The 22,645-nt window shown below is 36.3% G+C and overlaps 1 protein-coding gene across 4 annotated transcripts in view; it reads left to right on the top strand.

Moving 5' to 3' along the window:
• The window catches only part of USP45 (ubiquitin specific peptidase 45), a 73,906-nt gene that overhangs the window by 15,951 nt on the left and 35,310 nt on the right, over nucleotides 1-22,645 (top strand). For 3 of the 4 annotated variants that reach the window (XR_005368054.1, XM_038554794.1, XM_038554793.1), the window contains exons 6-8: nucleotides 12,177-12,316; nucleotides 13,347-13,442; nucleotides 16,756-16,886. Coding sequence is in view for 3 of the 4 variants with exons in the window: in XM_038554794.1 (XP_038410722.1) it covers nucleotides 12,177-12,316; nucleotides 13,347-13,442; nucleotides 16,756-16,886 (367 nt within the window). In the remaining variant the exon portion in view is untranslated. Of the gene's footprint in view, nucleotides 1-12,176; nucleotides 12,317-13,346; nucleotides 13,443-16,755; nucleotides 18,831-22,645 lie in introns of those variants that run through there. The other variant, XM_038554797.1, reaches the window with a different exon arrangement.

Genomic DNA, 22,645 nt, shown 5'->3' with positions numbered 1-22,645 from the left:
CCGTTATTTGTTACATAATCATAGTGCAGTTCTGACACTAATCTTACAGATTAAGCTCTATTTTCTACAGCCCAATATACAGTTGTTTTTGTTAGCTATTGCTCTGAGACAGTAATGGCAAACAAATACCAAAGGAATTGGAGAAGGTAAGCACAGGTTCGGACAGCTGAAGAAATGATGAATTTTATTCACTCATTTATTCAACAAACATTTATTGAAACCTTAGTCTGTCTCAGGCATACAAGTCAGAGCTCCAATTCTACTCAAATAAAGAACCAAGAAAATATGGTGATAATAGACATTTACCACTTCAGGAAAGGGTCGCCTGAGTGGCTCAGTGGTTGAGCATGTGCCTTCGGTTCAGGGCCTGATCCCAGGGTCCTGGGATCGAGTCCCGCATCAGGCTCCCTGCAGGGAGCCTGCTTCTCCCTCTGCCTGTGTCTCTGCCTTTCACTGTGTCTCTCATGAATAAATAAATAAAATCTTAAAAAAAAAAAAAAACCGAAAGCAAAAACCCACTTCAGGAACAGATGTTGGTCTTAATGCTGCCTCCTGAAAACCGCACATTTAATGTGGGTTTTTTTTCCCCCCACAATAAGATATGTAGGGATATGATGGCACGGTGGCAAAAGTCCAGTTGTAGGAAATGTTTTATCTGGATTTTTTTTTTTCACCTTAGATGTTTCTTGAAGAATAAAGCCAGTCTGATTTCATTCCAGTTTTACAGATTTCTTGAATATTTATTATCATAATGTATATAAGGTTGGGAGCATGGAATGATATGGTACAAAGACCATGGGCCTTGTCAGAGTGTGGGGTCTGGCATTCATATTGGACTCTTTTAGTCACTGGCTATGTGACCTGGGGTGGGTTACAGTTCATCTGAGCCTCATTTTCCTCAGTAGTTCCTCCGTCTTTTTCATGGTGCTTCAGGGAATAGAGATTGATAAGACAGTTCCTGTCCTAAAGAATAATGATAAGCAGAATGGAGTTATATTTTGAGTGATGTTCAGATATTCTAAAAGGGTTGTAATATTCAATTGAAAGGAAGTGAGAAAGAATTGTGAATGAGTTGGCTTTCAGGCTGAAGAATTTTGGGTAGGTAGAGGTTAGAAAAGCAATCATTTCGAGTAGTGGGAAGCACCGGTGCAACCCTTAACTGTAACCATGGATGGAACCATGGGTAGCACCTGGAATGGTGGGAAACAGGTTCTTGAGGGAGCTTGAGAGTGTGTCGAGCCTTCAAAGTTAGGGAGATATCTAGTTCTGAATTCAGGGTTTCCAGAAGTTCCAGGTCAAAATGTCATTTTGTTTGTGTTCCATGCTACAATATCTCTCAGGCAAGTTTGATTTAAAATAAGATCTGTTGGCATTTGAGAAGTAAGGTTTTTGGGATAGTAGATCAGTAATATTCTTTCTGGTCTGAGGCTTTATTTTTATAAAATACATTAAAAATCAGATATGAAAGTTTTTATTGAGGTTTGTAGGAATGCTGGATTATGATTATGCAGCTATTTTATTTTTTATTTTTAAGATTTTATTTTTTTTATTCATGAGAGACACAGGGAGAGAGGCAGAGAGAGACATAGAGGGAGAAGCAGGCTGTCTGCAGGGAGCCCAGTGCAGGACTCGTTGCCCGGACTCCAGGATCACGACCTGAGCCAAAGGCAGATGTTCAACCACTGAGCCACTCAGGTGCCCCTATGCAACTATTTTTAAATGACAGTTGTAGAGACTGTAGAAATATAATAATGTCTGAATATGGTAATTAAAAAAGATTATGAAACTATACTGTATTTTAGGTGGGAGGATAAGAATGGTTTTAAAGGATTCTTTTTATATTTTGCTCTAAGAAAAATAACTGCTGAGAAAAGCCTCTATCTGTACTTGACACATGTTAAGTTATGCAAATCCTGAACAATTTCATGTCTAATAATGTCTATTACATCTAATTTAGCTACTCTGCACAGAGAAATCTAGGCCAGTGCCCCATCCTTTTGTAAATACCACCAGCTCAGTGAATCTCAGCTTTTGGTCTCAATAGCCCGTTAAGAGTCCTAAAATTTGGGCAGCCCCCATGGCGCGGTGGTTTAGCGCCGCCTGCAGCCTAGGGTGTGATCCTGGAGACCCGGGATCAAGTCCCACGTCGGGCTCCCTGCATGGTGCCTGTTTCTCCCTCTGCCTGTGTCTCTGCCTCTCTCTCTAGCTGTGTCTCTATGAATAAATAAATTAAAAAAAAAAAAAGAGTCCTAAAATTTTAGTGAAGACTTAAAGAGCTTTGCTTAGGTAGGTTATATCTATCAATATTTAATGTATTAGAAATTTAAAAATAACAATATTTATGAAATCACTGAAAAACAGCAATAATTTCCATGATATGTTAACACAAATAATATGTTTTTAGGAAAGATAACTATTTTGTAAAACAACACAAACTTCATAAGTGGCACTGTTTTACATTGTTTACCTATAGCTTAATAAAAACCGTTGGATTCTCCTATCTACTTCGTATTCAGTCTATGATATGGTGCGTAGTCTCTGGAAAACTGCATTATGTAACTGAGAATGAGTGAAAGTGTAAAAAAAAAAAGCAAATAATATAGGGTTATTGTGAAAATACTTTTGACCTTATGGACGGGGAAAGGAGGAGGGTGTCTTCAGATCCACTTTTAGAACTGCTGAACTAGCACATTTCTGTCTGTACTTTCTGTTTTCACCCTCATTTGTCCTAAGTTGCGGTTCTGTTCTCTTTGATTCTCAATGTGGCTAAGCAGTAAATACTTGCTGATTTGAACGGAGCTTTCATGTGACTAGTTTTTACTGAGAAGTAGAATAGGCTTTGCATTTTCACCAAAAAAGTCCTGACTACTAATCTCAAAATTATCTTATCCATTCAGCTTTTGATATACCTGAGCTACTACCTCGTGCTAAATGCTGTGCTAGGTATTGGAGATACAATAGTGAATGAAAGAGATCTATTTCTGTTTCTGCTATTTAATAGATCTTCTGGTCAGATGAGGAATATTGACAATTCATACTTAATTGCTTAATAATTGCTTAGGTAGTGCTGTGATGCAGCAAATGCAGGGGACTATGAGGACCCTTTGGAGTAGTATCTAATGTAGACCAGCTATTTTTATTTAGAGCAAGAACCTCCTCCTTCTTCTTCTTTTTTAAGATTTTATTTATTTAAGAGGGAGAGCGCTTCAGAGTGCATGGGATCAGCAGGGGGAGGAGGAGGGCCAGAGGAAGGCCAGAGGGAAAGGGAGAAGCAGACTCCCGCTGAGTGGGAGTTCCCTCCCAGGACCCCAAGATCATGACCTGAGCCGAAGTCAGACGCTTCTTTTTTTTTTTAAGATTTTATTTATTTATTCATGAGAAACACACAGAGAGAGGCAGAGACATAGGCAGAGGGAGAAGCAGGCTCCTTGCAGGGAGCCTGATGTGGCACTTGAAACCAGGACCCCGGGATCACGACCTGAGCCGGAGGCAGATGCTCAACCACTGAGCCACGCAGGCACCCCAAAGTCAGACACTTAACCGACTTAGCCACCCAGGCACCCCTAGAGCAAGAGCCTTCGAAGCCAAGAGCTGAAGGGTATGTAGAAATTAGGTGCACAAGGAGGAAAGGAGTATGTGTTCCAGGCAGAGGAACTAGCTCATTGATGAGGGAGCCTGATAATGTTCAGGTAATTCTATAGGGCTGCAGGTTGAGTTTTGTGATGTTGGGGGGTGGTGAGAGGGTGAGACTAGAGGTAAGTAGGAACAGATATTGTAGGGCCTTGTAAGTTTAGAGTTTATCCTATAGGCAGTTAGGAACCACTAATGGATTTTTAAGTAGAGAAGTGGATAATCAGTTTTGTATTTTAGAAAAACCACTTAACTGTAATAGATAGAAATGCCTTTGTATGTATACCTACTCATTCATGTGCAGTATCAATTTATTATATGACTAAAGATTTTTTTTTAAGGCTGATGGTTAGGAGTTAGTGGAATTTTGAAAATAGACAAGTGAAGTAATCATTTGGTTCCAAGGTACAGGAGTAGTGGGGCAGGCAAGTGCTGTCTTTTTACTCTTTAAAGATTAAACTTTTCAGCTGTAGAAATGGGCAAATTACATTAATACTACATGACTGGCTTAGGTAATTGCATTAAGCAATTGAGGAAATCCCAGTGCAGGTTCCCATAAGAATGCTTACAGCTGTGTAGATTTCACATCTGATGCTAGGATTTGCTTAAAAAAAGAAATGTCCATACCTCCCCCTCAAACACATACCAGAAAACTAAAAACAATAAGCATAATAAGAAGGTCACATATAACAGAAGATTAAAAAAAAAGGCAAGAAAACTTGATTGTGAAAACAGAGAAATATGTATTATTAAAAATGGGCCATTGTTCTCTGAGGGCTCAAGAGATTTGTCACTTTGATAGTCTTGTAAATGTCCTGTAAATATTCTACAAACACTTCCTGAATATAGGTTTTCCTGGTGAAATAATATCATTCAATATTGGTTTGCTTTTTGTAAACTAGACAGATGATAGACAATCCCACATTCTTTTCTGAATAAATTTTAATACTGGTGGGATGCCACTTTCATAGAGCTTAAAGAGGGCATAAAATATATTCTGTTAAATTCATTAACCTTAAAAAAATTCATTAAGCATATGCTTTTGGTAAAAAAGACATGAGTTATGTTAGTTCTTCTGGCTTTATTAGGAATAAGTGTGCTGTATATTTTTTGAAATAAAGTAAATGGCATGTTTGGGATCAAATAAAATGAGGATAAATAATATTGTGCCCTTTCATAGTAACAATTTTAATATAATGTAATGCTTTATAACTCTTAAAAAAAGGAATACATTTTCTTTTGCTATAAAGTGACAGTCATACACCTAATAAATTTATTTGCATTTTCAGAAATAAGTACTAAACATAATTATTTCCGTGGGTAAAAGGGGCTAGGGACAAAAAGATATTCGGCATTTAAAAAGTAACTTGTTAATCATAGGGATATAAATCCACAGTTCTCCATCCAAACTTCAGAACACGGGAAATTATTTGAGTGATTATTTTCTCAGTTCTCGAAAAGATGGCACTAACTAGTACCTTTGCAAAATATATAGGGAGCAGTTAATTGCATATGGTGGGTGCTTAGGGCGTTAGGGCTGAATTCTTTTCAGGAACCTTTTGAGAAGGGCAGCTATAAACTTTATTTATTTATTTTTATAAACTTTAATAAAGGTATAAATTCACACCAAGGACATCCAGCCATTGATTATATCCAGCTTTCGCTAAAGAGTAGTGGCCTTTTCTTTCATATAACCACTAGCATTTCATTAGTCTCTTAAATTCTCACACTTATTAACCTTATCCACTGTTACCCAGACAGATAGTCGATCATAATGGTTAAGTTTGTGGAATCTGAAGCCAGACTGCCTGAATGTGAATCTCCTCTCCATCACTAACTGGGTGCCTCAATTTCATGATCTACAGTGGGGACAATTTTCAGAAGAAATAATACTCTCAATCTTCTTCTTTAAGCAAACTGCAAAATAAGTTTACTTTCCCTGTACCCGTGAGAAACTTGAGAATCACTAGTGTTCCTCTTTTAGTTTAACCAAGGTAATAACAAATATTTATAATTTTAAGGTAGACATTTAATACTGCTTGGCAATGAATTTACTTAGTCACTGTTTTCAGTTTTCTCCCATGAAAGCTGCATCTCTTTGTACTTGCTCTTTATTACTATAGATTATTACTGGGTTTTTTTTGTTTTTTTTTTGGAAATTTTTGGCCAGTTTAGAAATACACCTTAAATTTTGATTCCTGTTGTTAAATTGCCTTCCAGAAAGATTATACAAAGGGTATAGTGACAAAAATACCTCTTTTTCCATATTTAGCTTTGTTTATCTTTTTAGGAGTTTTATTTTTTGGCAATAATGAAGTTTTTAATGTTCTCATTACCAGATCCATCAATGTTTTCTGTAAAAGTTTTTTTCATTTTGGGGGCTATGCCTTGAAAAGACTTTTGTACTCCACTATTATGAAAATATTCACCTACAATTTCTTGTATATTACTCTTTTATATATGATATGATATTTTTAGATTTGGTTTTAAAAAATATAACCATAGGATCTTTATATTGGAGTCATTTTTATGGTAGAAAAATTTGAGGTACTTAAGGTACTTAAGATTACTTTTTAAATAGTCTAGTCTTAGCTAAGTTACTGAAAAAAAATTTTTTTTCTTTGATGGTGCTTCACCCAGTTTTCTATTTTGCAAGATCTGAGGTATGTATAGAACTTATCAGGTCTACTTGGTTAACCAGCAACTCTTTCAGTATTCATATTATAGGCTTTAAGGGTAACTACAGAGCTTTAAACATTTTTTTATCTGGAATGCCTAAAGCTTTCTCTCAATGTTCTTTGCATTCTGGGTCTTTGTTTATTTCATTACCTAAGTGCAACATCTGATGACAGTGTTGGTAATATAAAAGAGATAAGTGAGGTGAGATAGAGTATGTTCTTTTTGATATAGTAACTTTGTAACCCTGAACATCTTTGATTATTCTTTTAAATTATGGGCATTTCATGGCTTCAGATAAAAGTTGAGAACTAAATAAATAATTGGTAATCAAATTTTATTTAGTTTGTCTTTTTTGTTATTGCCGTAACAGCCATATCCTTTTAATTATCCCATACTTCCAAACATCTTGAAGTTCGGTCCTTAGTGCATTTGGTTCTGTGTTTATAAAGGAAGTGTTCTTAAAGTGAACGTGATCTAAAAGTCAATGCCAAAAAAATAAATAAATAAATAAAAAATAAAAGTCAATGCCAGATTGAGAAAGGCTTGTTGTCTCTAAAGACAAAATGATCTATAGTCATTTTGTTAGAAGTAATACATTGCTTTTTATTAAAACACACACACGTTTGTATGTCAAATTCTTGAGAGACTGATTCAGATACCCATTTATTTATTTATTTATTTATTTATTTAAGATTTATTTGATGGGGCAGAGGGGCTAGAAAGAGAGGGTGAAAGAGAATCTCCATCAGGCTCCAAGCTGAGTGCAGAACCTGACGTGGGGGCTCTATCCCACAAGCTTGAGATCATGACCTGAGCCAAAATCAAGAGTTAGATGGTTAACCTACTGAGCCACCCGGCGCCCCTGGATACCCTTGTTTTAAACCAGAATCTTTTTTTTTTTTTTTTTTTTTTTTTTTTTTTTTTTTTTAATTAAACCAGAATCTTAAATTCTCAGCTGACAGTTTCTTAATAAGCAAATGTGCATGTCTACTTGGTTTCTAAAAGTTTTGCTAAGACATTATCATGAATATGAGGTTTAATATCTCTATGCTGTTCCCTGTGTATCAGTCTTTATATTTATAAATCCTAATCAACTAAGTATGAAGTTACAGCTAGTAGTTCATATAGTACCTGACACACAGTGGAAATTTAATAAATCAATTGAATTTGAATTGTTACATAAGTGGACTACTTAGTGAAACAAAAGACTTGCACTTTAAAACATATTTGGAGTGCCTGGATGGCTCAGTCAGTGAAGTGTCCAACTCTTGATTTCAGCTCAGGTCATGATCTCAGGGGTGTGAGATGGAGCCCTGTGTGTTGGCAACTGTACTCAGCAGGGACTCTGATTGAGATTCTCTTTCTCCCTCTACCCCTTTCCCTCCAGTGCTTGCCTGCTCGCTCTCTAAAGTGAGTAAATCTTCAAAGAATTTTTTGAAAACACGTTTAAATAGTTCTTAGAGAATGTCATTTTATTTTAAATTATCTCATCTATTTAAGTCTAATAGCATAATTAATTTTGAATATGTTCTCACAGACTTACATGTAAAAGTCAATAAACAGACCCTTGCCACTTGTGTGAAGTGGCTATTTAACCATGAAATAAACTATTTTTATTGCTGTTGCCCTGTGGATATGTTCTTTCTGGCAGTGCTATCCATATTTGGTGGCTCTGCATGGAGAGCCAGGTGGTGCTGAAAAGCATCGCACAGTGAAGCGTGGATATATCTAGGTTCGACATTTGTCATCCCTTACTGCTGAAGGGAAGGGTAAAATCTGTTTTTCCATATGTTTATGCTTTTTTTTTTTTTGCCCGTAGTTTTGTCCAGATGGTCTTATGAACATTGTTTACTTTAGGTTGCTATCCCAGATGTTTTGAAAACTGATGGGTAAATGTGGTACACAGATACATAATCATTTGTGTGTTACAGTTTTAAAAAATGTTATTTGTTCTTGTAAGAATAAAATATAATTTATTTCTGGAAGTATTTATCCAGCGAATGAAAAATATTAAAATACAAAAATACGTATTTTATATATGGTTACTATAATCTATATAGTTTATTTTCCCCAACATTTTTTCATGTTAATAAGCAAAAAAAAAAAATATAATATAATATATATATATATATTATGGCAAAGTGAACTAAACAAAATACTTTTGAGGAGTCATTTGTCAGGGCTGTGTATATCTAGATATGTAAGACTCTTGCCTTCCTATCTTTTATAATTCTTCTTATTGTGCATAAATCACTGGAGAGAAATTAGGTGATAAAATGGCAATAGATTTGTATTGAAAAGACTGTCATTGTGATTTTGGGCAAATCACTTAACCTGTTGGAGACTGAGCTTTGTAAACATAAAGCCAGAGGAACAACCTTGCCAAAAAGATGGGCTAATGCTTGGATGTAATTATTCTGTCGTTTTAACGATCTTAAAAATCACTAGGAAGCCATCTAGTGGCAACAACTGTAACGAGAGCTGAACGCAGCCAATTCTAGGCTCTAGTTGGGATCTCAGTTATAATGAAGAGGTGGACTCATTTGCAAACCCAGCCAGGACCCATATGGGGCCTCTTCTTGTTTGTGTAGTGCTTCTTAACCCCTGACTGGCTGTTTTCATTTGCATTTACATCCACTTGCAGGTTTGAGTACTGTCTTGCTTTTTCCTGCTTTTGCTTTCCTCCATGCCTTGCCCCTGCACTTCAGTGACCTCTCCATTGATTGTACCAGCCTTTTCCCCCATGCTGTAATATGGAGCTTAATTCTTATCACTTGTTTTAATATATGGAAGCAGGAGAAGAGATCTATCTTGCTAATTTTTCTTGGTGTTAACTCAGAACTCTAGCTTTGGGAGTCAAAAACAACTCATAAGTACCTAGACAACAGACATCCAGGAACAATGGCTAATGTTTAAAGAATAAGCCAACAGGGGCCCTTGGGTGACTCGGTCAGCTAAGCAGTTGACTCTTAATTTTGGCTCTGGTCATGATCTCTGGGTCCTGGGATCCAGCCCCACTTTGGGCTCTGTGCTCAGCAGGGAGTCTGCTTGAGGGTTCTCTCTCCATCTGCCCCTACCTCTGCTTGCGTGCCCCCCCCCACTTCAAATAAATAAGTCTTAAAAAAAAAGAAGGAATAAAGGAATAAAATGGGTGATAAATTCTATGGGAAAATGTTATGTCACAGATAAAAGTTGCTAAGACTTGAAAGAAAAATATTTTCCCTGCAGTAGATTTACTTAATGAAAAAAAAAACCTTAGAAACCACCAGTTCATTTTTCTCAATGAGGTCACATGTTTCCATATGTTTAAAAGAAAAGCCAAGAAGCTATGAAAACCACAAAGTCGATATAAAAGGCAAAGTTTATATTAGCAATTCAGAAAATCAATTAGAAATAAGAGATAAGCTTGAGGACAAAACCCCAGGAAGTTACAGGAAATGATTAAAGAGCAGAAAAAAGTGAGGACAGATAAATGATGGGCATGAAGAATAGCTTATGAAGGTATGGATTTTGGCACAAACAACAATTAGGGGGAGAGCCTCCCCCTTGATTGATGCCTTTTGTCTGACAAAAGTCGCAGATGCCAAGCCTTATTTGACCAAAAGGTTGGTCACACACAACCAATAGGTTGTGAATGATATCAGTCTGCCCATACCTGAGATTCAAGTTTCTCTTTATGGTGTTTACTCCCTGTTTCTGTCCCAGAAAACAGAGCCACCTCCAGCTTGTTCATATCCCTTAATGCTGTTGCATAAAAGGGCAGGAAGGGAGGGGATGTCTTAACTCATTTACTCTTAAGAATTCATCAGAAGCATGGAGGGCCAAGATGCTACTGAATCTGCTGTTTAATCTGATATGTTTTCATTTATATTGAATTTTTATTATGTGTGTTCTCCTCAACATTACAAAACCCCTGTAAAGAAAGAGCAGTAGAGGGCACCCTGGGTGGTTCAGTGGTTTAGCGCCGCCTTCAGTCCAGAGTGTGATCCTGGAGACCAGGGATCCAGTCCCACATCAGGCTCCCTGCATAGAGCCTGCTTCTCCCTCTGCCTGTGTCTCTACCCCTCTCTCTGTGTCTCTCATGAATAAGTAAATAAATAAATCTTAAAAAAAAAACAAAACAATGAGCAGTAGGTAAGACATTTTCTGATCTCCATCAGTCTGGTTGGGGAGACAGCCAAATATTTAAAAATTAATTAACAAGGCAAGGCAGTATGTCAGTATTAGATGAATAAAGCATATATTTGCAAAGAACTACAAAATCTGAGGGTTGAAAGGAATTTAAAAGAGTATTTCAGTTAAAACCAAAAGACTTGAGAACTTGGGAATTTTTTGTCAAACTCCAAATTATATGTTTATATTTTTAATAGATTTTTTTATTTGAGAAGGCAAAAACATGAGTGAGGGCAAAGGGGAGCACAGAGGGAGAAGCAGAGAATCTCAAGTGGATTTGTGCTGAGCACGGAGCCCACCTTGGGGCTCAATCTCACCACTCTGATGTCATGACCTGAGTTGAAATCACGAGTCAGATACTTAACTGACTGAGCCCAAGAGCCCAAATTATATTTTGATTCAGCAAGTTATGTGCTGTTGAAATAGATATGATCAATCATGTCAGTTTGTAAATGTTAGAAGTTGTTCTTCATTTTCATATTGTTTTGAAAAATGAGTTGATATTATAATTTTCAAATTTTCATAAATTATGTAAGCCAGTGAGCCCAAAAGATGCACATATGTATCGTACATATAGGCATTTTACTTTTTATATTATGATATAGTTCCGTAATTTTAAAAACATTTTGACAGTTTCAAACTTACAGAAAAGTTGCAAGAACGATACCAAAAAATTGCCTCTGTATGGTGATTTTACAATTCCAATATTTCTTCTGTGTGTTCATTGGCATTTTCTTGTTAGTTTTTTTTTTTTAAAGATTTATTTATTTATTTATGATAGAGAGAGAGAGAGAGGCAGAGACACAGGTACAGGGAGAAGCAGGCTCCATGCCAGGAGCCCGACGTGGGACTCAATCCTGGAACTCCAGGATTGCGCCCTGCGCCAAAGGCAGGCATCAAACCGCTGAGCCACCCAGGGATCCCCAGGTTTTTTTTTTTTTTAAGATTTTATTTATTCATTCATGAGAGACACAGGAACCCCGCTGGGGGCCCTATGTGGGACTCAGTCCCAGGACCCTGGGATCACGACCTGAGCCAGAGGTAGACCTCTACCACTGAGCCACCCAGGTGTCCCTGTTGGCATTTTCTTGTATGGAAGAGTTTTTCCCTTTTCTTCCCATTTAGAAAACATATTATTGATTCTGACTCATTCTCATTTTGTTCAGTGAATAATAAACTATTACTACCCTTCTTTATTTTGATATTCACGTTGGACCAGTGGGAGCCTATTCGGAGTGGTCCATGAGTATTTCAACCTAGTCATCACTTTCTTTGAACACTTCCTTATTTTCTGCGCACAATAAAAATGTTTTAGGCTTACTTTGTTTCTTTGCCACCCTAGGTTGAGAATCAGCCTTTTCTTCAAGAAGTCACCATTTCTTTTAGTGGGAAATGATATTTAGGTACCAAGATCTGGATGTTTCCTTCTTGATTTTTTTCAACTTTATTCTTTTATGCTTGACTATTTAATTCATGTGGAATTTATTCTTCAGTGTGGTATGTGGTATAAATGTGTAGCAGTTAAGATACAAGCCAGAGACATTTATTTGTGTTTGTGTTCTTGCCTTTCAGGGACAGCGATTCAGGGGAAAATCTTAATTTTAATTAATGTATTTAAATTATTTCAGATGATTTATGTATAGATGTATACGTTTAATTTACATCTTATGTTAGTTATGTGTTCTGTAACTTAGGTGCATTTTCTAGAATCCTGAAACTTTGTGAAGAAAAATGTGAAACAGGTGAAAAGAAGGGAAGAAAAGGAAGCAGTGTAACAGCTGTGAAAGGAATTTCAAATTTAGGAAATACTTGCTTTTTTAATGCAGTCATGCAGGTAAGAGCCATCAGGAATCTTTGTAAAATATAAAAGATAACTTTAATTTATATTTATTGACGTATCTATAAACTAGCTAATGACTGCTAAACGTTCCCCTAGAAATTTCTCTGTTTTCTTGTGTTTTAGGATATCTTTAACTGTTGCTACTTACATACATACACCACCTTTTCACACATTGCTTCCAAAGGCCTTCTCTCTGTGTTTTATTGTGGTTCTGTCTGTCATACTGACATTTATTATTATTTATTTATTTATTTATTTATTTATTTATTTATTTATTTATTTTTAAAGATTTTATTCATTCATTCACAAGAGACACACACACACACACACACACACAGAGACAGAGAGGCAGAGACACAGGCAGAGGTTAGAAGCAGGCTCCATGCAGGGAGCCTGACATGGGACTCGATCCTAGGACCCTGGGATCATGCCCTGGGCTGAAGGCAGGCGCTAAACTGGTGAGCCACACGGCTGCGCCAATACTGACATTTATTAAATGTGAAATGTGGGGGCACCTGGGTGGCTCAGTGGTTGAGTGTCTGCCTTTGGCTCAGGTCATGGTCCAGGGTCCTGGGATCGAGTCCCTCATTGGGCTCCCCACGGAGAGCCTGCTTCTCCCTCTGCCTGTGTCTCTGCCTCTCATAGATAAATAAAATCTTAAGAAATAATAAATAAGGGATCCCTGGGTGGCGCAGCGGTTTGGCGCCTGCCTTTGGCCCAGGGCGCGATCCTGGAGACCCGGGATCGAATCCCACATCGGGCTTCCGGTGCATGGAGCCTGCTTCTCCCTCTGCCTATGTCTCTGCCTCTCTCTCTTTCTCTCTCTGTGACTATCATAAATAAATAAAAATTAAAAAAAAAGAAATAATAAATAAATGTGAAATTTGCTCAGTAAAGTTTTTTAAAACTTAAGAAAAATATTTTTTGCGATGCTAGATGACATGTGAGAGTCTAAGAGACTATTCCATAGAATCAGAGGCATATTACAACCAAATCCCAAGACTTTACGTTTGTTTTCTTTTAGAACTTGGCCCAGTCTTACATTCTTATGGAACTGATGAATGAGAACAAAGAAAATGGTACAAAACTCAAGATTTTTCCTCCCTCAGACTCTCAGCTGGTAAGAAGTATGAATACCTGGATATTAGCTCATTTTAGATGAACCACTGATGGTGCCAAAATCTCTTTTATATTTCTCAGCACTGTTAACTGAGATGACGTTTTGAAAAAAATTTTTGAAAAAATAATTCAAAAGCAGTTTGAAATTTTTAGATTTAAAAATTCTAAAGTTATATCTTCAAGATAGAGGTCTAACAATACAAACATTTAAGGCAGCTTTCAAATAAAAGGGGTTTGGATTTTGTTGAGCAAAATGTCTGGGACTCCTGTTTTGTAGTTATTGGTAACATTTGCTTAAATACAGCATTTTAGTTCTTTAGAGGTAGATTTAATTTTAATAGTGAGCATCAAAAGGTTTTTTGGAGCCTAGTCTGAAAATAGGCTTTTAAGCTAGTGAGAACAGAAGAAAAAAGAAAAACAAAAACAAAAACAAAACAAAAAAAAACAGCCCTTAACATTGAGAAGCTGTCCTGGCACCCAGTTAGGCCATATTGTTCAAACAATCTCAGAGAAAGCCAACCTCAGGCTAGGTTGCTCAGAGACTGATAAAATAAGACAAAGCAAGTCCCCTTCATAATTTTTTCTAAACACAGACAAAAACAGGGTTAGTCTACCACTTAGAAAGATCCCAAGCACCCTCTTTTGACCAAGGTGAGAGACTGCTACTTCTTTACTAGTTACAGCTTTAGCCTCATTCTTATCTCCCAAAGGAACTGGAATTTCGGTTATCCTAACTCAGAGATAAAATTTATCAAGATACCCAGTTACCCAGTCAAGAATTGCTTCCCCCTGACAGCACTCAATTGAGAGCAAACTTTTGCTTCCTTATACTCTTCCCCAGCTTACTCAGCCAAAGCCCAAATCCTATCTCCGTTCTTTCCAGTACCCTCTTATTGAGACATGCCGTGCTTTCCCATGGTGTGTGTTCTCCCTAAATGCAGCAAGTAATACATCCCTCTTCAACTACCAGTGTGTTCCTGGTAGTCTTTGGCCGGAGAGCACTGACACTAGTAATAACGTTTTTAGTTAGAAATGGATTCATATGTCTGTGTGTGTTTTAGAGGAAGAGAATGTATATATAGTTCATGGCTTTTGAAAACACTTAAGAAAGGGGAGTTCTAAAAATTCTTAGCCCAATGGAGTAATCTTGGATTTTTTCTTCCAAGGAGGCATTTTGAAAGACAGTATTGTTGTTTTGCTTTATTGAAAAGGTAGCCTGTAAGCTTATTGCCTGTTCAACCCCTTAAAATTTTTATGGCAGATCCCAATGCCCTCTTCTGAAGTGTAGTGAGGCAATTTGAGATAGCTGACCCTTTGGGTGTGTGTTATTCTAAGAGGAGAGTTTCAATCTTAGAACTTAAGTCTTTGGGACCTAGAGTTGACCTGAGCTGGAGGGCTACAGTGTAGATCACTACTCCTTGAATCACGAGTTTTACTTTGTCCCAGGGCCCTGGGATCAAGTCCCAAATTACATATATAATTTGTAAATTATATATGCCGTTTGTTTCTTGTCCTTACCTTATTGTACCTTGAACCTCTAGTAACATATTGCATAGAAATGATGAGAGCAGAACTCCTTGCCTAAAATCCCCAGAGTAAGGGAATATTTAGTCTTTAACTTCATTCCTGATGTTAGTGAACTGTAGGTTTTTCATAGGTGTTTTTTTTTTTCTTTTAATATCTGGAAGTTTGTAACTTTTAACCTCAATCGCCCATCTTACTCATCCCCTCACCCCCTGCCTCTGGCAACCACCAATCTGTTCTCTATGCCTATGAGCTGGTTTTGGGGTTTTTGTTTTATTTTAAATTCCACATGTAAGATCCTATGGTATTTGTCTTTCTCTGTTTGACTTATTTCACTTAGCATAATGCTGACAGGGTCCATCCATGTTCTTGCAAATGGCAAGGTTTCATTCTTTTTTATGGCTGAGTAATATTCCACTGTATGTACAGCACATCTTTACCCATTCTTCAACTAATGGACACTTGGGCTGCTTCTATAATTTGACTATGGTAAATAATGCTGCAATAAACAGGGATTTATATATCCCTTTGAATTAGTGGTTTTGTATTCTTTAGGTAGAGTGATTACCAGATCATACCGTAGTTCTATTTTTAATTTTTTGAGGAATCTCCATACTGTCTCCACAGTGACTATACCAGTTTGCATTGACACCAATAGTGCATGAGGGTTCCTTTTTTCCCACATCCTGGCCCAACATTTGTTGTTTCTTGTGTTTCTGATTTTAGCCATTCTGACAGGTGTGAAGTGCTATCTCATTGTGGTTTTGATTTGCACTTCCCTGATGATGAGTGATGCTGAGCATCTTTTCATGTGTCTGTTGGCCATCTGGATGTGTTCTTTGGAGAAATGTCTGTTCATGTCTTCAGCATGGCAGAGAGCACTTTTGATATTCAGAAGCTATGGGAAATTATAGCTTGTCTGTTCTGAGGTTTTAGTTAGAAGGTAGATCTTTAAGGATAGTTGGTAGAAAATATCCATGTAACATGTATTTCATTGATACATGAATGAGACAATGTATTTGACAGTTGTCTTAGAAGATAACATTCTGTAGTGTCCTAAGATTATATTTGGGATATGCTTTTTATTCATTGTAAGAAGAGAGGGTTATTGGTGAAGATAACATTTTAGAAAGCAAAACCTGGAGGGGAAAAAATTCTAGAATAGAATGGGTTTCTTCTTTACACAATTTTAGCTGCTCTTGTCAAGCTTGATGACTCTTGTAAAAGAGGGAGAGTGACATACCAATTTTGTGACCTATTTTCCAATTCCTTATTTTATTAGTATAATTTTTGGGGAAAAGAAGGGTATGGAGTTTTGGTAATAAATGTAATTTGTGATGACAAATAAAGATGTACAAATATCAAGTAGATAAGTAATTTTACTTTTAGGAGAGCACATTTTTTTAAGATTTTGTTTTTTTTAAGTGACCTCTGCTCCCATTGTGGAGCTCGAACTCACAACCCTGAGATGAAGCTGCATGACGGAGCCCATCGGGCACCCCTAGGAGAGCACATTAAGTTATAAGCAACTAAAGATTGGTGATTTCACTCTTAGCTAATAGTTTTATTAAGTAAGGGGCAGAGGATATGAGTATACTTGTGTTCAAGGTAAGGCATTTAATTCCATTTTCTATTTTCTAATATTCATTTTACATACATAGGAATAAAGTTAATTCACTTAAGGCAATTTAGTTGTCATCATGTAAGCGAAGTATAACTCTTAGATTTTTAAATAATATTTAATTTTAAAATTGCATATTTCTGACATAGAGTTGATCATGTTTTTAAAGGACCCATTAATAGTGGAACTTTCAAGCCCTGGACCATTGACCTCAGCCTTGTTCCTGTTTCTTCACAGCATGAAGGAGACTGAAAAAGGACTACTTTCTCCTAAAGTTCTTTTTAATCAGCTATGTCAGAAGTGGGTGCATCTAATTTCTTGATACAAATAATTACGAGTTATGAAATTCTGTTGTATCACATAATATGATGCTTCTTACTGAAGCATCGCTATTGTCTAGACTCTCAAAACAAAGAACTAGTATTTATTTAGTTGCAGCTCTGTGCTTTATGTAAATTATGTTTTATAGTACTCTAAAGAAGTGCTTGTTTATCCTCGTTTTATAAATAAGGAAACTGAGATTCACAGAAGTTGAGTACCTTACGTCGCTTTATAGTGACAAAGCCAGGATTCAAATAGAGCTTTGTCCTGATTCAGAAGCCCAAGATGTAATAACAAAGAGTAAGAACATTATAGAATTATAAAATCTAAAAGGTGTGATAATAGGTCATCTAAATTTGGTTTTCTTATTTTTACTTTTATTTTATTATTTTTTTAAGTACACTCTACCCACAATGTAGGGCTCAAACTCACAACCCACGATCAAGAGTTGCATGCTCTACTGACTAAGCCAGCCAGGTACCGTCTTTATTTTTAAAGCTGAGCATTGAGGCAAACAGAATTTCAGTGGATTTCTCAAGATAGTACTCTGTGTTCAAAAACAAAATCCTGTGTGCTTAGGAATAAATATATACCATAAAGGAGCTGACTTAACTTTAATTCTTTCATTTTTTTCTTTCATCTAAAAAATGGAGAGCTTATTTGTGTCAGATACTTGTTAGAATCTAAGGGTACACAATGTATAATATATTAAAAATAGACCTTGTCATGGAGCTCATGAGCTAGGTCCCAGTCCACAATTACTAAAATAGTTAGAAATAAAATTCTTTAAATGGAAACTTGCATTTTTGTGTATCTTTGTGTAAAGGCTTTAAGATTTCAATTTAAGCTAGTTATTTGTGCCATGGTATATATAAAATATATTGTACTTTATCTCATAGAACTGTACCAATGTTAATTTTTTTAAAAAAATTTAATTGTGGAAAGAACACTTAGCATGAGCTCTGCCTTCTTAAAATTTTTTAAGTGGACAATGTATTATTGTTGACTTAGGTACAATGCTCAGCAGCAGATCTCTAGAGCTTATCCATCTTGCTTGAGTGAAAGTTTATGCCCACTGATTATGCCTGCATGTTCGTTTTCCCTTTCACTCCAGCCCCTGGTAGACACTGTTGCACTCTGATCTATGAATTTGACTATAAATGGAATCACACTGTCTTTCTGTGACTGGCTCGTATCACTTAGCATCATGTGCCATGATATTTTAAATGTAGTACAAAATATAGAGGGTTTATTATATGTTTCATTTGGTTGGCAAATGCTGTTTTTTCAAAGCCTGAAGAATAAAAAATTCTGTAAAAGTGTCAGACATTGATACTCACAGAGTTAAAAAGTTTTTAGGATTCTATGTGCATAAATTTGTTTTGGCTCTGTCAAAAATAACTTTGTTTGTATCTTTTTTTGTTTTTTATAAAGATTGTATTTTTTATTTATTCATGAGAGACACAGGGAGGCAGAGACATAGGCAGAGGGAGAAGCAGGCTCCATGCAGGGAGCCTGCTGCAGGACCTGAGCTGAAGGCAGACGCTCAACCACTGAGCCACCCAGCTTTCCCAAAGATTTATAGATTTTTTTTAATTGTTAAAATAAAAGATGCTCATGGATAAAAGTTCGAAGTGCTATTATTTGTACCTTTTTTATTTTTTCAAAAGTGATTCCATGCACAGATATATATACAAATTGTTTGCAACTTGCTTGTTTTGCTTAATATGTTTTTTACATTTTTCCATATTAGCACATGCGGGTGTGACTTATTTAATGTGTGTGTATTGCACTTGGGAGAGTACATCTGTGGGATAAATAGAATTATTGGATCAAACACTATTTGAAAAAATTTAAAAATTGCATTTGCTTTGTTCTGTTTACTTTAAAAATATATATATTTAAAAAATCTGGTGAAGATTAAAGCCATATATGTTGAGTCTGTGTTTTGGACTCTTCTGTTCCATTGATCTGCATGTCTGTCTGTACCCTAGTTCTGCACGGTCTCCATTGCTGTAGCTTCATAGTCTTTTTTTTTTTTTTTAAGACTTTATTTATTCATGAGAGACAGAGAGAATGGCAGAGACACAGGTAGAGGGAGAAGCAAGCTCCCCGGAGGGAGGCTGATGTGGAACTCGATCCCTGAGCCAAAGGCAGATGCTCAACCGCTGAGCCACCCATCTCCATAGTCAGTCTTAGAATTGGATAGTGTGAGTGCTCAAACTGTTTTTTTTTTAACTACTCCAGGTCCTTTCCTTTTCTGTATGAATTTTAGAATCAGTTTGTTTTAATTGAGATTGCATTTGGTGATCAGTTTGGAGAGGACATCTTAACAATATTGAGTCTTCCAATGTATGATTATGAGATATCTTTTCCCTTATTTAGGTATTTGATTTTTCTCATCAGATTTTGTGGTTTCCAGCTTACAAATTCTGCACTATCTTGTTAGATTTACCTTAAGAATTTCACATTCTTAAACACTATTTATTGTAAATTGGTACTTTAAAAAAATTTTAGTTTCTAGTGTACATTCCTAATATGCAGAAGTACACTTGATTTTTGTATATTGGTCTTGTTTCTTGCTCCCTTGCTCAATTCACTTACTGGTTATAATAGGTTTATGTAGATTCCTTGGGATTTCCTATGACAATAATGTCATTGGTAAATAAAGACCATTTTATTTCTTTCCACTCTGTATCCTTTTATACATTTTTCTTACCTTATATAACTGGCAAGGACCTCCAGTACAATGTTGGAGTGGTAAAGTAGGCATCTTTGCTTTGTTTCTGATCTTAGGGGCAGAGCATTCAGTCTTTTACACACACACACACACACACACACACACACACATCTGTATCATTATCTATAATATATATTCTCAGTTCTGTGATATTCTGTGGTATGTGCCTTACGGAGTGCCAACAAATTCTTAAGATAGAGTGAAAGTATAGTATATTATATCTTTAATTTACAAATTGACCCTTCCACTGTGTATAGTTTAGAGTTTATCCCATCTTTTGTATTTTTATACTTGTGGTTTTATTTTCCTATTTCTAATATTTTCATTTGGCTAATGTATCAGTATCTATTTGTCCTTTTAAAATTTTTCCCCTACTTTTCCTAATATATAGGCCTTTGACAGTTATGTCTTTAGATTTTTGTACACTCTTAACATATTGTAACATCTTTGGGACAGTTCTATAAAATATTTTGGAGTAAAGAAAATTCACCTCAGTTACTGATTTTTCTTTAGTATATGTGCTGCCAAAGTGAACACAGTTGTTGAGTAGAATGTTTTGCCTTTTCCCCATTTTTGCCCCCTTTGCTTTCTTCCATGTCCTCTACCCTTCCTTGCTTCCCTGCCATTTTCTTTACCTCCTCTCCCTTCCATGGCCTCCCTCCCTCATATCCCTCTCCTCTATGCATAAAAATTTCAAATACAAACTAACCTCTGCACTCTGGGCTGGCCTTGGAGATCCAGGTCTCATACTGGCTCACAGTTACCCTGCTGCCTGCCACTTTGGGGGATGTGAGGAGAGTCTGTAGAAGGTCTGGCCTAGTTTCAAGTCCCTAGGCTATGTCTGTGTTCTGTTGTAGCTTTAGACGTTTGCCTGAGGGCTTCCTTTGAAGCTCTTAGCAAGGTCAGCCAACCTTAAATAGTGCGCCCAGTTCTGGTTCCTTTCTGAGGTGGAGTATTTTTCATTTCCTTTACTCTTCAGAGCTGAGCTCTTTCAGGCCTTTAACCCATAAAGTCTGTTTTTACCTCTGCTATTTTGTTCTATTTTTGCTCTGTGGGATTTATTTTGTATTTAATTCAGGTTATGCCTTTGTTTTTTGTTTTGTTTAACTTTTTTTTTTTATATTTTGTCAATATGCTTTGACTAGAGAGAGGTTTTTGATTATCAACAGATTGATTCATCTTCATCCACAAGACATCTCCACAAATTCTCTCTTGTTCTAAATCTCTTTTTTTCTTTTTCTTTCTTTCTTTCTTCTTTCTTTCTTTCTTTCTTTCTTTCTTTCTTTCTTTCTTTCTTTCTTTCTTTCGTTTTTTTTTTTTAAGATTTTGTTTATTTATTCATGAGAGACACAAAGAGAGAGGCAGAGACGTAGGCAGAGGGAGAAGCAGGTTCCCCAAAGGAAGCCTAATTTGGGACTCAATCCCAGGACCCCAGGATCATGACCTGAGCCAAAGGCAGACGCTCAACCACTGAGTCACTCAGGTGCTCCTAACTTTCTTTTTCTTGATAATCTGTTCCTGTTTCATGAGTATGTATACATTTTCTTCTTACAACTTGAGATTTTTTTTTTAAGTTTTCTCCTCTTTCCCACAATAACACTTTTACTAAGGTACATTTCCTGTGTATGTTTCATGTTCCCTTCATTTTGAATAGGATGAATCTTTTCATGTTTGGTGATTTTTCTTTTAGGTTTGAAGATCTCTTTGGTATTAGTAGTTCAGATAAGCTCCATTAGAGATTCTATAAGTCATCATAGAATTTTTTACCCAGTCCTAGGTAGAAGAAGAAAAAAAATCTAGCTTTGTTAAATTTTCTTGAGTGGTTTAGAAGGTGGTAATTGCTCTGTGCATAGTTGAGATGGAGCTATAGGCAGAGACATGGTGGAAACAGTTTCTCCTTTGTTCAGGGATAATTTCTATCCTGTGCATCTGTTTTGAAAGCAATAGACTGTTCTTCCTATCTGCCGCCAGGCAGATAAGAATCTCTGAAGGATTCCCTGGTTTCCTCTTGCACTCTTCTTCTAAATCACTGGCCTTCCTTGATGCCTACAGCACAAATGTCATGTCATGCAATTTCAGCCTTTCATGGACTCCAGCCATGGAATCCAAATAGGGTTGGGATGTGTGTCCATCTTGGTTTCTGTCCTCAACTCTGATCTAGAAGGTGAGCAATACCACCACATGCAAAAGGAGAAGCCCACAAGGGGAGTAAGTCAAAGTCTTTTCAAGATCATGCTGTTTTTGCTACTTAAGAGTAACTGAACTTACGGCTCCTGTTACAGGCTAGACTCACTACCATTTCGGATAGCTTTTTGGCACCAGGGACTCCCATTAATGCATTATTGGAGTGAATATTAATTATGAGATAAGGAATAATACTTAAAGTATTGGACTTAAGAATCAGAAGACCTGGATTTATGTCAGGCACTCAGCTTGTTCTTCAGTTTTCTCAAGTGTAAAACAGAGTTTATATTAATTATGAATTTTGTAACAGCACTGCTGTGCATATCAAATGAGATATGTTACACATATCCTAAGGAGACCATTGTAAACTTATACTGCCATAATATATTCTTACTGTTTTATATTATTTGGACAAAATTCTTTCTCCAGCTTAGAGCACTATCTAAATTTAGTACTTATTTTCATTTAAGGCAAAATGCTTATTTTAGTATTAGAGTTTATTGCAGAAAATACTACTTTTTAAAGTGACTGAAATCAGCTAAATATTTGTTTGTTATGATGTCTCCAGAAATAACACCTGATCCTTTACTTAATACAATGATATCTAATTGCTAAATCCTTAAAATCAATATATTCACAGAGATACCAGTTTATAGTTCTTTATTTTAATCTAAATAACCTCTTTTTTTTTTCTTTTGGTTTTTCAGGATAGGAAGAAAATAGATCATGGGGGGTTGGGTTTGAATACTGTTTTTTTGCTTGTTTTGTGACTTTATAAATTATGTAAATAATCCCTCTAAGCCCTGGTATTTAA

The sequence above is a fragment of the Canis lupus genome, chromosome 12 (assembly GCF_011100685.1).
Source record: "Canis lupus familiaris isolate Mischka breed German Shepherd chromosome 12, alternate assembly UU_Cfam_GSD_1.0, whole genome shotgun sequence".
Lineage (NCBI taxonomy): Eukaryota > Metazoa > Chordata > Mammalia > Carnivora > Canidae > Canis > Canis lupus.
Note: the sequence above shows the minus strand (reverse complement) of the source record. Positions and strands in the feature narration are given on the sequence as shown.